The following is a 14,211-nucleotide window of genomic DNA, read 5'->3' on the forward strand; positions in this document are numbered from 1 at the left end:
CGAATGAGTGTGGTCCAAATGGGATATAGTAACATTGAAAATGTTTTAAATCCAAATGTGGGTTGAATTCTTGGAGTTGGTACATAGATTGTAACATAGATAACTTAAATCACTATGTATTGTAAGCATGGATTGTATCCATCGCAACGGCATGGCTTCCCGGTAGAGATTTGATACATCCCTAAACACAAAGAAGACCCGTCAGACATTCCTCTTCCGAAGGCCAAGCAGCTCGTCTCCAGATGTAACCAGATGTTTACAGACTGCTGTCGAAAAAGAGGAGGGGATGCTACACGATGGCTGTCAAGTCCTGGTTTAAAGGGCCCTGTGCAATTCCACTCAAATGATGAAACAGTATATTTAGCCATTTAGGTGAAAACCTTTCATAGACAAAAACAAACAAAGGAAAAAATTTTAAATATCGCACAAAATGAATTATTGCAAACCACGTAACACTGAATAAATAAATAAACAAACATCTTTATACATAATCAACTCATTAAAGTGCCTTACTCACTTAATATATATATTTTTTTAACAGTTTTAACAGTTATTGTATTTGAACACTTATACTTGTAAATAAATAAACATTTAGAAGGTAAGTAAACTAGCCACATGTTATTCAAGGGTTAATGGCATCCCCTACAGTAGGGCTACCACAAGGACAGAAAGGCAGACGAGGCAGTGGAAGGTGCCCCAGCAGTTTTGAGAGAAAAAACAAAGTTTAAAAAAAAAAGAACGACGGGTCAACTATTAAATTAGTCGTCGACGATTTTAATAGTCGACATAATCGTGACTTGTCGACTAATCCTGGCAGCCCGACACTACAGCGACATTTCTTTGTGCCGTGTGCCACTTACTTCTGACAAAGATTCGGACCAGTGAGTTGGCTCCAGAACTTTGTCACCGCTGCCTGCATTGCTTGGAGTCTCTCGAAGCGGTAGTTGGAAAAGTCAAAAGTTCCGACATCCCCACTCTGAGATGCTCGACCAAGTAGGAGAGTATGGGGTGTGACATACTGGGTGCATTCCTCCCCACTCTGTACCCTGGCGTCAATTAGGCGCTCATTTGCAAGGTTGGCTGCTAGGAGAAGAGCTGTTTGGAACTCACTGTAACTGAGTGAAGACTCCCTCCCAAGGCTCTGGAGTGGTGTCTTTACAATGCTTACAGCATTCCTGTGTGGAGAATCAGCGGGATGAATGTTCCACATCCACTCCGTTCCATTTTCTTGCAGCGGTCTCCTCCAGGTCTGAGAGGCTGTCTGAGAATCTGTACAGCTCCTCCAAGACTGGCTTTGCTCCAATGAAGTTGGTGCCTTGATCTGACCAGATCTTTCTTGGGTTCCCTCTGAGTGCTGCGATTCTTTGATAGGCAATCAGGAAACCTTCCGTTAACTAGTTTGGTGTGGATGGCTCTGCTGGCCATGCAGCAGAAGACAACTCCCCAGACCTTCAGCGTCACTCTTTTCTTTTTGTCGTCTACTACTTGGTAGGTCCGAAAAGGTCAACAGGTGTGAACTCGAACGGTGCAGCAGGCTCAGTTCTTTTTGGCGGCAAGTCCCCCGTTACTTGTTGACATTTCTATGCATCCATTGGCAACCTTTTGGCCGATTCTCCTCCCCTTTACGACCCATGCCTTCCTCCTCATCCTGAGCAAGGTTCCAGCCACTCCATCACGAGACTCCTGGGCTAACAGCATGGACACCCAGGCGTCGTAACGTAGAATAGGGGCGCTGACTTGGTTTAATCTGAAGGCTTGCACTCTGTGTCCACAAAGCAACAGCCCAGAGTCTTGAGCTTTGTAAATCAAATAGTGGTGCCCGGGAATGCTGTGCCCACTTGTGCCGCATGGAAAATGTCTCTCAGGGCATCCACCTTTTCTCTTACAGGGGTTACTCCAGCTAAAGAGACCACCTTCCACTTTGGTCTGTTCATGGCTTGATTTTGTCTGATGAACATTTTTGCTGCTCTCCAAATCAAATCAATCAATTTTGCTCTGTCTGAATCCACATCTAGGTCTCGGGGACTGGCTCCTCATGTAATGGCATCAGGTATGCTTCGAGAGCCGGGTATTCTCCACCAGTCCTGTATTTGTGCGTTGTTTTGAATTTCTCCAATCCTAAAGCACCGACACCCCCGTGCTTCACCAACAGGCCCTCAGCAATCACCTTCTCCGATGCAAGCGAACATGCCTACGGAGCGGTGATGCACTTGAGATGGGACTCAGGCCAGGGCACGTTCATCAGGCTGGTGGAATCCAAAGCCAAATTGACTCCTTTGGACAGGTCTTTATACGTCCGTTTATACTGCTGACCAGACGTGAGAAACATCTTTTAGCTGTCGTCCTGTCCCCCTTGAGTTGCTCCGCTGACTTTCCAGCAGCTTGGTCAGCCATGTTTAATTTCAGTCTGTCGGCTGGTCACAGGTACAGGTTCTAAATGATGGCGTTTCCCTTCACTTGACTGTTTCTTTTCCAGGCTTCAGGTTGTTGCTGCCCCAGCTCCTGGACTTCTTTCCTGGATTTCTAGTTCCCGGTCTCACGGTTTTCACTGCCAAGTCCTGGTTTAAAAGTCCCTGTGCAGTATCCCCGACTTGAAAGGATTGGACCTCAACTCAGAGATGACTGGATTCCACTCAAATGATGAAATTGTTATTTAGCCATTTAGGTGAAAACCTTTCATAGAAAAAAAAACAAAGGGAAAAATGTTAAATATCATACATAATGAATTATTGCAAACCATGTAACAATGAATAAGTGCAACCAATAAATAAACAAATGAATAAACATTTTTATACATATTCAACCAATTAAAGTGCCTTATTCTCTTAAAGCAATACTATGTAACATTTCTACCTCAAAATAACAGCTTGAAAAAAATTGTGCGGCTAGAATGAGTTTTAATATTACGATTGGCCTGTCTCCTATGCCCTTCGGGGGTCTGAGTTGGAAAAACTGCGCTATGTAACTTTGCTGGACCGGCCCGGGAGCTGAGCGGAAGTACTTCGACTTGCTTTCTGGCACACCTACCGCAAAAACAAATAGACCCCTCTCACGCTCCCAGGTAGATTTGAATACTCTTACCTTCTCGGTCGACATAGCTTGCACCTTCTGACTCCTCGCCGGTTCGTCAACAAACGTGAAACGTGAAAGCGAAAGGGTGTTGTATTTACGACAGTGTAACCGTACATTACCTCCAAGCCTGTAGGGGGAGCTCCATAGTGGGCTTTTTGAGAAGTTACATTGTATTGCTTTAATTAATATATATATATATTAACCACTTCATGTATTTCAACAGTTATTGTAATTTAACACTTATACTTGTAAATAAATAAACATTTAGAAGATAAGTAAACTAGCCACATGTTATTTAAGGGATAATGGCCGAGCCACATGTTGCCGAGCGACCGACCCCCCACTAAGCTAACGACTGCCAACACCGACATAGGGCAACAAACAGTCCATGACTTCACGTCCTACTGCTCACCGGCTGCCTCTCTGGTTTTGCTGCCGCCTCCGGTTGCACAGGTTCGGGGGTGGCGCTGACGTTCTTGTTGTTATCGAGTTCCGTTGTAGAAAATGAGGAAGAGGAGCGGATTCCTGCGACATACCAGCAGCAGAGACGGTAAACAAACACTAAAAGCAGCAGCAGCCTTTATCATAACAGTCCAGTCTCATTTTTAACGTAGGTGTTTTAGTGTTTACGTTTTTTTCCTATTCATTTCTTGCACATAACGGAAGTACGTTTTCGTGCGTATGAACTATGAACGTAATAATCTCAAACTTCTTATTCGTAATTATTGACCAAAAACTGTTGTTGCAAGAATATGATGCAACTCGACTAATTTGTTAATTTAAATGGGCCAAACCATGGCACCTAACCGTCTTACTTACTGCTGAACTGGGGTTCCCCAAGGTTCGGTCTTGGGTCCTCTTCTTTTCTCCCTCTACACATCATCTCTTGGTTCTGTCATCCACTCCCATAACTTTTCCTACCACAGCTATGCAGATGACACCCAGCTGATTCTGTCTTTTCCCCCTTCTGACACCCAAGTGGAAGCACGCATTGCTGCGTGCCTGGCAGACATCTCGGGGTGGATGTCGATGCACCACCTTAAGCTCAACCTGGACAAGACTGAGCTGGTGTTTCTCCCGGGGAAGGGCTGCCCGTTCCGAGATCTGGCCATCACCATGGATGACTCCGTAGTGACATCAACCCGGACCGCGTGGAATCTGGGTGTGACCCTGGACGACCAACTGTCGTTCTCGCCAAACATCGCATCAGTGACCCGTTCCTGCCGATTCCTCCTCTACAACATCCAGAGGATTCGCCCCTTCCTCACCGACAAGGCAGCACAGGTGCTCATCCAGGCTCTTGTCATCTCCCGCCTGGACTACTGCAACTCCCTCCTTACTGGCGCCCCGGCTTCTGCCATCAGACCTTTGGAGCTGGTGCAGAAAGCAGCTGCTCGTCTGGTGTTCAACCTCCCCAAGTTCTCCCACACCACTCCCCTTCTCCACTCTCTACACTGGCTCCCAGTTTAAGACTCTGGTGCTGGCCTACAGGGCAGTGGAAGGAACAGCTCCTTCATACCTCCAGGCTATGGTTAAGCCCTACACCCCCGCCCGACCACTTCGCTCAGCGGCCACCAGGCGCCTGGCTGCCCCGTCACTCAGGGGTCCCTGCGCACAATCAACACGGTCACGGCTTTTCTCTGTTCTGGCACCCCGATGGTGGAACGATCTCCCGACTGATATCAGGACAGCTGAGTTGCTGCCCATCTTTCGCCGCAGGCTGAAAACCCATCTCTTCAGGAAACACTACCCTGATCCGCCCTCTTAGGACATCACCTGCTTCGTCCTAGTTCCTTACGCACTTATTGTTTCCTAAATTGTCTTCCCATCTGTCTAGGTACCTGACTTATTGCACTTACTCTAGCACTAGTTTTGCTCTTAGCTGTTTGGTTTTGGAAGGAAATGCACTTATGATTTCTTGTGACCTGAAGTTCTTTTCCCTACCGATGTTGAACGCACTTATTGTAAGTCGCTTTGGATAAAAGCGTCTGCAAAATGACCGGAATGTAATGTAATGTAATGTAATGTAATGATAAAAAAAGAAATACATGAATATATTTTTGTTACAGTGAGTCAATCAGTTTTCAATCAGAAGAGATCACAGTGATCACCTGCTGAATTATTCAGTACTTTGACACCGATAAAAGGTGATGCACTCTCATAAAAAGTCTTCAGAGCAACACATTTATCCAGCTTTTTATCTTTTTTATTGTCTTGCAGGATGACTGACTCGTTCTTTACAGATAGATCTGTTAAAAGTCATTCCAAAGTGAGTTTTTAGTTGTCTGATCAATAAGTGATAATGATGGGAATGTAATGCATGTCTACATTTTAGTGTTTTCATATTCCACTCTGCTACATAACTGCCGTCCTCTCTGACTCATCTCTGTGTGTGAAGTCTTTTTTTGTCTTGATTTGCGTCTCCAGTGATTAAACTAGACTGTTACTAACTAAGCACCTTGTGGCCAAACACCAGAGTGTGTGTGAGTGTCGGGCCCACCATGGTTCAGTGGCAGCTCTGCACTCTAGAGCAGCTGATGAGTTCAGGGTTCGGACATCCTTTTCCACGTCACGGCCTCCAGCTGCTGTTTTGGTTTGCCAACCACTGTGTGGCATGTGAACTCGACACCTTTGTGGATGTCATGAAGGTAAGGTTGTGATTTTTAATGACTTACAGTATGAGTCAGGCAGATAAATGCAGCACAGCTAACATGAGACAACTGGTGTCCACACAGCTGGTGTCAGAGTGTCAACCAGAGACGGGTGTCTATGGCTTCCACTGGTTTGGAAACGTCGAGGAGCTTCTGCCCATACTGTACAGACCGAAGAAGCACAAAAGCAAGAGACAGGTCAGCAAGAGACAGCAGGTCGCCACTTCCACACATGAAGATCAGCTTACAGATGCGTTCTGTTTCTCTGGAGGAGTGTGACAAAAGCACCACGTGGAAAATCTCAGCTTGTACGATTCATTTTTTCACGTCAGCAAATATCGGCCGGATGTTTTTATGCTTTTTCAGTGTAGAACACGTAGAAGCAGCATCATGTGATCAGTCATGTGAGTAACACCTCAAACTTACACAGAAAGGTGGTTTGGGACCCTTCGAATGCGCATCAACTCTTTTCTGAAAAAGGACTTCTCAGTTTCATGACCACTCAGTTAATGACTTCCCTTTAGACCCCGGGTTGAGTTTTATCAGGGTCTTTGAGTTGATGCTCACTTCAGACACCAAAATATATGCTCTCAAGCACAAAAAAGTATATATTATTTCATTATACATAAAGATAGATATCATATGATTCACCCAGTCTTTTGCAAATGCAACATAGTTGTAAGAACAGTGAAGATGCACATTTTTAACAGCTACCTAATATTGATATTTGATCGTCTGTGAGCCTGTTTTTCTGCCCCACCAGCCTCCTCACTCACATGAAGTCATTCATCTGTCTCCCTCTCCAGTTTGCGTACTTTGAAGTTGGCAACCTGAGCACAGAAACCTATCCAGAATCTGCCAACCTGCCTTCATATGTGAGGGAAAATTATGGGTTTGAAGGTACCTACGATAACTGCAACAAAGACCGCATCATCATCAGCTACCAGGTGAGGACCCGGGTGGTGGAGACGGTGTACGTCACAGAGCACGATGAAGCCACCGCAGGGATGTTCAGACGCAACGGAACTCATGGAATCAGCTCTGACCTGATCCAAGCTCTGCAGAACCCATAGCTGGACATCAGCACCTTTCTCACCCAGATGGGTTACTACGGAGACGTACAGACGCTTCAGGATACAGAGGAGATGTACCACTTTGGTGACCCCTCCGTTCAGCTCATGCTCAGCATGATGCAAAACGATCAGTTTGGATTCTTCCCAGAGGCCTTCAGCCGACACCTGAATCTTAACTTCGACCCCTTCATCAGTGACCAGCACGTGCCAAACGGTTTCAACATCAACGCAAACGGCAGTGGACCCGTGATTCAATACGGCGAACAGAGAAAGAAGAGGTCTAAAAAAACCAAGAAACCAAGAGCTGTGAGGCCGAGTTTCTGGGACTCCAGGTGGGAGCGGGTCTGGCAGCCGCCTTGCAAAGGTAAGGGTCCAGTAAGGGGGAAGTTCCCAACATGGTCTGTTCATGTATGGAAAGATGTAACCAGCTCCTCAGTCACTGAAAAGCATTTTTAATGGCAATTTTTGTTTTACATATTTACCCTGGTTAATAAAGAGAGTTTTATGAAGCCTCAAGAACTGCACGAAGCTTCAAGAAACCGCTGATAGGACACAGATAGAATAGAAATAGAAAAATACTTTATTTATCCCCCAATGGGGGAAATTCAAAATGCAGAAAGATGCAGGTTAAACAAAGTTTAAAATACAAAGTTTACTTCCAGGTGAGACCCAAAACTGTGTGGGCAGAAAGCAACACGAACTAATGAAAAATCTGGAAATGTTTCATGGTACAAAAACCCAACAAAGAAACACAATAAAGAATGGATTTACAACTCGAATAAATGGCAAAAAAGTTCAAATATGCAGATTAAAGAAGTTCTGGAAGCAGGTTAAACAGCTTAACTAATGAAAACAATCAGATCACAGTGAGGTTGAGAATTGGCCTTTTAAGGTGGGCTCAGGTGCTGCAGGTGGGCATTTTACTGTGAGCTACGCCTGTTACAGAGGGAGTCCAGTCGGGGGCGCTGTGTGATTAGCAGATTGCATACAATAAACATGGTGACAGAAAAGGAAGTTCTTATTCAGCTGCAGCTGTGAGCTCATGGCTGCGATTTAAAGCCACTGCAGGAGTTTGTCTTCCATCTGAAGCATTTAGATTTGTTTTGGTGTAACACAACGGATCCGGTCATCTCCTGTTGGTTGGTGAGAAGATGTCTTTGAACATCTTTCACTGCACATGTTTAATCTGAAATGAAACCAAACCTCTGTGGAGTGTTCATCACAGCTCAGTCTCACAGGAAAATGTGTCACAATCTACGGTTGTAGATCACGAGACGGTGGAGAGCATGTAGGTTTCGGTGACCCATACAGCCCACCGTGGGCGTTAATTCTAAGCCATTAGAGAGGAGTGTAGAAAGTGAAAGGACTGTGGAAACATCCAGGATGGAACTGACCACCACTCCTCCCTCCTGAAAGACACGAAGAAGCTGCTGAAAGTGGACGTCCATCTCCACACGCAGCAACATGCTGAGGATTCAGGTCGAAGAGACTCAAGTACAGTTTTTGAGGATTTTGTGATGTAGTTGAACAGGATGTCTAAAGAGAGCGGTCACTTCCATCCTGCTGTGCTGCACAAGGATATTTAGGTGCTAAAGATTTAAGAAACTAAACATTTGTAAATTAAAGCTAAGAGGGACCATCAGAGATCATTTAGCTTGCTCCTCTTTTACAGTCTGAGTGGGTTTTATGTGAAGCTGGAAACACCAACAGGTCAGTTTTTAACTCTGCTTGAACTTTGATTTACTTACTGCTTCCAGATCTTTATGAAGACAGAAGGAATGGAAGCGGAGGTGGAGGCAGCGGCGGCGGCGGCTTCTTGAAGATCCTCCTCGGTGCTGGAGTGATCTACCTGGCGGCCAAATGTCTGAGCTGGTGGTTCAGGAACTGCTGGAATGAGGACTGGGATGGAAACATCGTCCAGATGTTGCCACAGAGGACTTATCCTCGTACGGACATCATGCTGGATTATGTGTTCTAGACCTTTAGAGTCATCACCTGAGAAACCAGCTGATCCTTTTCATAATGAAAAAAGATTGAATCATTTTAATGATCTTAAAAAGACTTTAATCTACTTTTATATTTTTAGTGTAAAAGTTGTTCAATGATTCTCAGTTTAAAAACTGAAAAACTTGCATTTAAAAGCAGAAAAAAAGCTTAAATGTGAAATATTCTGATGGGAAATTAACTCGTGAGTCTCTGTGTTAGCAGAGGAGCTGAAGATCTTCTTTCCTATAACAGTGTAGTGCTGTTCAGGATTAATATGCACTGAACATCTTTCCTCCATCTGTACATTCACTGAAACTTGCTCAGGAGGATGTTTGTGCAGATTCTACAACATTAACTTTAAATATCTCATTTGTTTTAAACATTCAGATTATTATCAGACGGTCCTTTATTCAACGGATCGTGACATCACTCCTGCCAACATTATATTTCATATTGTTTTCTCTTTCACATGCAGAGAAAGGCTAAAGATGATAAGATCCTCTGCATCTGTGTGAAGGTTACAAAGAACCGGAGTCCAATCTTATCTCATAACTGTTGAATCAAATGGGCCTGAATCACCATCCCCCCTTAGCCAGAACTGTTTTATTATATCCGGGCTCCTCGTTGACTCAACAGGTATCTTCCCGTGTTCAACACAGTCAGAGGCTTCAGTGGAGTTGTTAAAAATCTATTTTTAGGTATAAACAGACAGATTGGAGCTGAGAGGAAACAACTGTCAGATAAGAAGCCTTTAAACATGAAGCCAGAACAGCAGATGATGAACTAAAACCTTTGTTTTTTTTATGTTCATCAGAGAAAAGTTAAAAACTTATTGTAGATCATGTTGTATATTCTAATCATCTCTCACATCCTGCAAAAATCTTTGTCTTTTTAAAGTTCTGCACATGAAATCTGTAAACTGTACTTAATAAAGTACATCACACAACACGAGGTGAGCATGTTTTTACATGTTATTACACAGAAAAATAATCTGTATTCTTCCTGCCTGGGGGTTAAAGTCTAATAAATAGCATTAACTGTTTTTGCACCGTCGTCCATCACATGAAACATTATTAATTTAAGTGTTGACACAGACGTCCGATGAGCTTTCTGAATTCAGTGTAGGCCACGTGTGTGAGCTAAAACCTAAAAACACCCGAAATATCTTCCCTCATCCTGTTTATCTTGACAGAAAACAAGCTGGGAGACAACCTGAGCAGATGTTGAATAAAATACAATTACAACACTTTGACCTCACTGAAGAATACAACAACGCACAAGAAACCTTTTCTCTTGTATGTCAGGTCAGCTGGTCCAGTCCAGAGTCCAGACTAAACATGGAGAAGCAGCATTTAGCTGTTATGCTGCAAACAAGTGGAACAAACTGCCAGTGGAGATTAAACTTTCACCAAATGTAGACATTTTTAAATCCAGGTTAAAAACATTTATTTTCTCGTGTCTATGCATGAAATCTGCACGCTATCTTTGAACTTATCCAGATGTTTTTTTTAATCATTTTAATTATTTTATTTGTTTCTCTTTATATTATTTTATGTATTCTTAATGCTTCTTCCACTTTTATTTTATGTGAAGCACTTTGAATTGTTCTGTGCATAAAATGTGCTACAAATACATCTTATTTGACTTGACTTGACTATGTGGCTTCAAATTTGATAAGAATAGATGTTAGGGAACAGAAACCTGTGCGTGACTCTTTGGCCCCTTTACTCTCTGACTGACATATATTAGCACAGACGACACATCTCTGTAAGCAGACTGAAGGAAGGAGCTGCTGTGATGGAGCCAGAAGAAGAGATTTATGTCAACGTGGAGCAGCTGAGTCCCACTGGAGGCAGATGTAAACACCAGGAGCCCCAGAAGACTGGTAGAACTATGCTTAACTCTTTACTATAAAATTAAGGTGGAGGTTAAAACAAGCAAAAGAAGACACAGAAAAGTGTTTAGAAGAAATTCCTCTAACCTGAGGACATGTAACATTAGTCTCAACATTAGTCTCTGCATGTGACTGTTTGAACTGCTCAGCCTGATAAACAATCAGCTGTAGTTGTCAGAAATGATCAAATTTAACAGAGAAAAAAAAAGATCTGCGGAACTGAAAGTAGAAAAATAACAATGAACATATCATGTGGAAGTTAAACCACATGAGGCCGTTTTCAACCTGAACCATGAGAAGTCTTTACCTCCTAACAATCTGTGGCTGAATGTATCAGGGCAGCTGATTTCTTTGTTTTTAACATCAACTACAGAGTGGTTATCATGAATAATTAATCCAAACATCACAAGAAGGAAGTCATAAATTATAGAGACTGTACTGTAGACATTTAATATCAGTAGTGATGTGTCATAAAACACATTACATATCAAACTGTGTCATTATTTACTGAACAGAAACAAAACACAGAAGCAGTGTGTGAAAAACTAAGTGAACCCTTCCTGCTTCCACAGGAACTAAGAGGGTAAGTAGCAGCCAGGAGCTGCTGATCAATGCTCTGATTAACTGATCATCAGTCAGTGTGAGCACCTCTATAAAAGCAGAAGTTCTGTCAGTTTGCTGCTCTGCAGCATTCAGGTGTGTGTTAACACGATGCCAAGGAGGAAAGACATCAGCAATGATCTCAGAGAAGCAGTTGTTGCTGCCCATCAACCTGGGAAGGGTTATAAGGCCATTTCCAAACTATCTGGAGTCCATCATTCTACAGAGAGAAAGATTATTCACAAGTGGAAAACATTCAGGACAGCTGTCAATCTTTCCAGGAGTGGACGTCTCAGCAAGGTCACCCCAAGGTCAGAAACCCAAAAGCTAGATCTCAGACTCTACAGGCCTCAGTTAGCATGTTAAAGGTTAAAGTTCATGACAGCGCAGTTAGAAAAAGACTGAATAAGTATGGCTTGTTTGGAAGGGCTGCTGGAGAAAGCCTCTTCTCTGTAAAAAGAACATGGCAGCACAGCTTAGGTTTGCAAAGCTGCATCTGAACAAACCACAAGACTTCTGGAACAATGTCCTTTGGACAGACCAGACCAAAGTGGAGATGTTTGCTCAAATGCACAGCAGCACGTTTGGAGGAAACCAAACACAGCATATCAGCACAAACACCTCATACCAGCTGTCAAGCACGGTGGTGGAGGGTTGATGATCTGGGCTTGTTCTGCAGCCACAGGACCTGGGCACCTTGCAGTCATTGAGTCCACCATGAACTCCTCTGGATACCAAAGTGTTCTAGAGTCAGATGTGAGGATATCTGTCCGACAGCTAAAGCTGGGCTGAAACTGGCTCATCAACAGGACAAAGATCCCAAACACAGCAGCAGATCTACAACAGAATGTGTGAAGAAGAAAAGAATCAAGGTGTTGCAATGGTCCAGTCAAAGTCCAGACCTCAGCCTGACTGAGATGCTGTGGTGGGACCTTCAGAGAGCTGTGCAGAAACCAATGCTGTAAACCTAAATGAGCTGAAGCAACGCTGGAAAGAAGAGTGGGCCAAGATTTCTCCACAACCGAGAGAGACTGATAACGTCCCACAGGAAACCATTACTTCAACTTACTGCTGCTGAAGCTGCTGCTACTGCTGCTGGATCAGGGGTTCACTTAGTTTTCGTTCAGTAGATAATGACACAGTGTCATCTGAGGACCAGATTATCTTTAATTAAAGAGTTGAACTTTCTTTTTCACACCACTTTATGTTTCTGTACATTTTGACGTTTTCTTTCTACAATCTCATAAATATTCAATATGTGTGAAGTCAGAGCTTTGAATTAAACCAGTGAAAAAACATTTTCTTGGGTAATAAATGTCGTTTACTTCTTCCCGATCGTACTTCTTGTGATAATCTCTTCTATAAACTCATGAAACCTCCTTGACAGCAGCTGGAGACAAAGCCGTGGGAACAGACTGTGTGGCTGAGGAGGAAACTGAAACCTGGTCACATTTTAAAGTGGCCACAGTTTGTTTGGGGCTGCTGTGTTTCCTCCTGCTGACCTCAGTCATACCAGTGGCTGTGCTGTGTGAGTATCACTCAGAGGAGAAGAAGAAGAAGAGCGACCTCTGCAGCAACGTTCCTGATCTTGTTTCCTGTCGCTCAGATGACAGAGACTTCAATCAGCTGTCCAGAGATCTGGCCAATCACACGGCAGAGAGGAACCAGCTCCTCATCAGAAACCAGAACCTGACTGATGAGAGGGACCGGTTAGAGAGCAGGTTAAAGAGGACCGGTGAGGATCTGCCTCAGATAGATGAACTGCTGATCACATATTTATTAAACTGAACTGTTTGAGAAAAGCAAGGGACTTTATCTTTAAATAATTTGGTTATGAAAGCTTCCGAGATGCAGTGATGGAAGTCGTGTGTTTCCTCAGCAACCTGCCCTGAAGGATGGATGAAGTTTGGCTGCAGCTGTTACCTCCTCTCCTCTACAGCAAATATCTGGAGCACCAGCAGAGGGCGGTGCTCCAGAGAGGGAGCAGACCTGGTGATCATCGACAGCTGGGAGGAAATGGTCTGTGAGTTTTACAGTAGCACTGTGTGAGTTTGAATGTAAAGTCATGAAGTTATTTCTTCTTCTCAGGGGTTTCTCAACAAGCTTGGAGCTAATTCAAAGTTTTGGATTGGATTAAGTCGAACATCTGGCACAGATAAGTGGATGTGGACGGACGGAAGATCACCACAGACCACGTAGGTGTTTAAGGACCAAGTCACATGACAATTTAAAGGTCATTTATCCACAAAACACACACCAGTTCAGCATGATTACAGCTTAAAAGGGCCTCTTCAAGACTTTTTCATGTGATTTCACTCTTCAGTTGGTGAATGTGGAACTAAAACTGGTTTATTAGGTCATTTGTGACACGTCAGCCAATAAAAGCAGTGAAACAGATTCAGATCATGATTTAAACTTTGATCTAACAAGTGTCTTAACGTGGCGTCTTTAAACTTAAACTTTCTCTCTTGCCTCCCTTCCTGGAACTGGCCTGACTTTTCGTGCAGCTTCTGGCAGCGTGGGCACCCACTGAGGAACCCCTTCAGGACTCAGAGATGTGCAGCTTTTAACAGCTTTCAAGCTGGGATCCTTCAGCTAAATGTTCGGTCATGGAGTAGTGAGTTCTGTGCTCAGCATCTGCAGTGGGTCTGTGACAAAAAAGCTGCTCCTCCTGCGCTGGTAAACTAGTCATTTTTAATAAACTTTATTTGAGACAAAAGTAGGTTTTACTCACTCTATTATGTGGGATTTTGACCGTCAGGACAATGATGCATATTTATCACGATGAGCATTAAATGGAATACTTTGTGAAGCAGTATATGATGATTTTGCTGTGCTCACCGTGTTTGTCAAAAGCATCTTAAATAAAGACATTTTCTAGCCTCCGGGTCAGTTTCTGTGTTGTGTGACCCTCTGCTCATACACCTCTCTGCTG

The 14,211-nt window shown here is 43.6% G+C and overlaps 1 protein-coding gene across 1 annotated transcript; it reads left to right on the forward strand.

Annotated features, from left to right (window-relative positions):
- The first annotated feature begins 10,465 nt into the window (after window positions 1-10,465).
- On the forward strand, window positions 10,466-14,089 carry LOC142385930 (C-type lectin domain family 9 member A-like). The gene is made up of 7 exons (XM_075472608.1): window positions 10,466-10,485; window positions 10,558-10,667; window positions 12,673-12,804; window positions 12,883-13,011; window positions 13,156-13,295; window positions 13,365-13,471; window positions 13,784-14,089. Exons 1-7 carry the CDS (start codon window positions 10,466-10,468, stop codon window positions 13,962-13,964), a joined length of 819 nt encoding a protein of 272 aa, XP_075328723.1. The 3' UTR covers window positions 13,965-14,089.
- Window positions 14,090-14,211: the final 122 nt, after the last annotated feature.

This window comes from Odontesthes bonariensis, chromosome 8 (genome assembly GCF_027942865.1).
Source record: "Odontesthes bonariensis isolate fOdoBon6 chromosome 8, fOdoBon6.hap1, whole genome shotgun sequence".
Taxonomy (NCBI): domain Eukaryota; kingdom Metazoa; phylum Chordata; class Actinopteri; order Atheriniformes; family Atherinopsidae; genus Odontesthes; species Odontesthes bonariensis.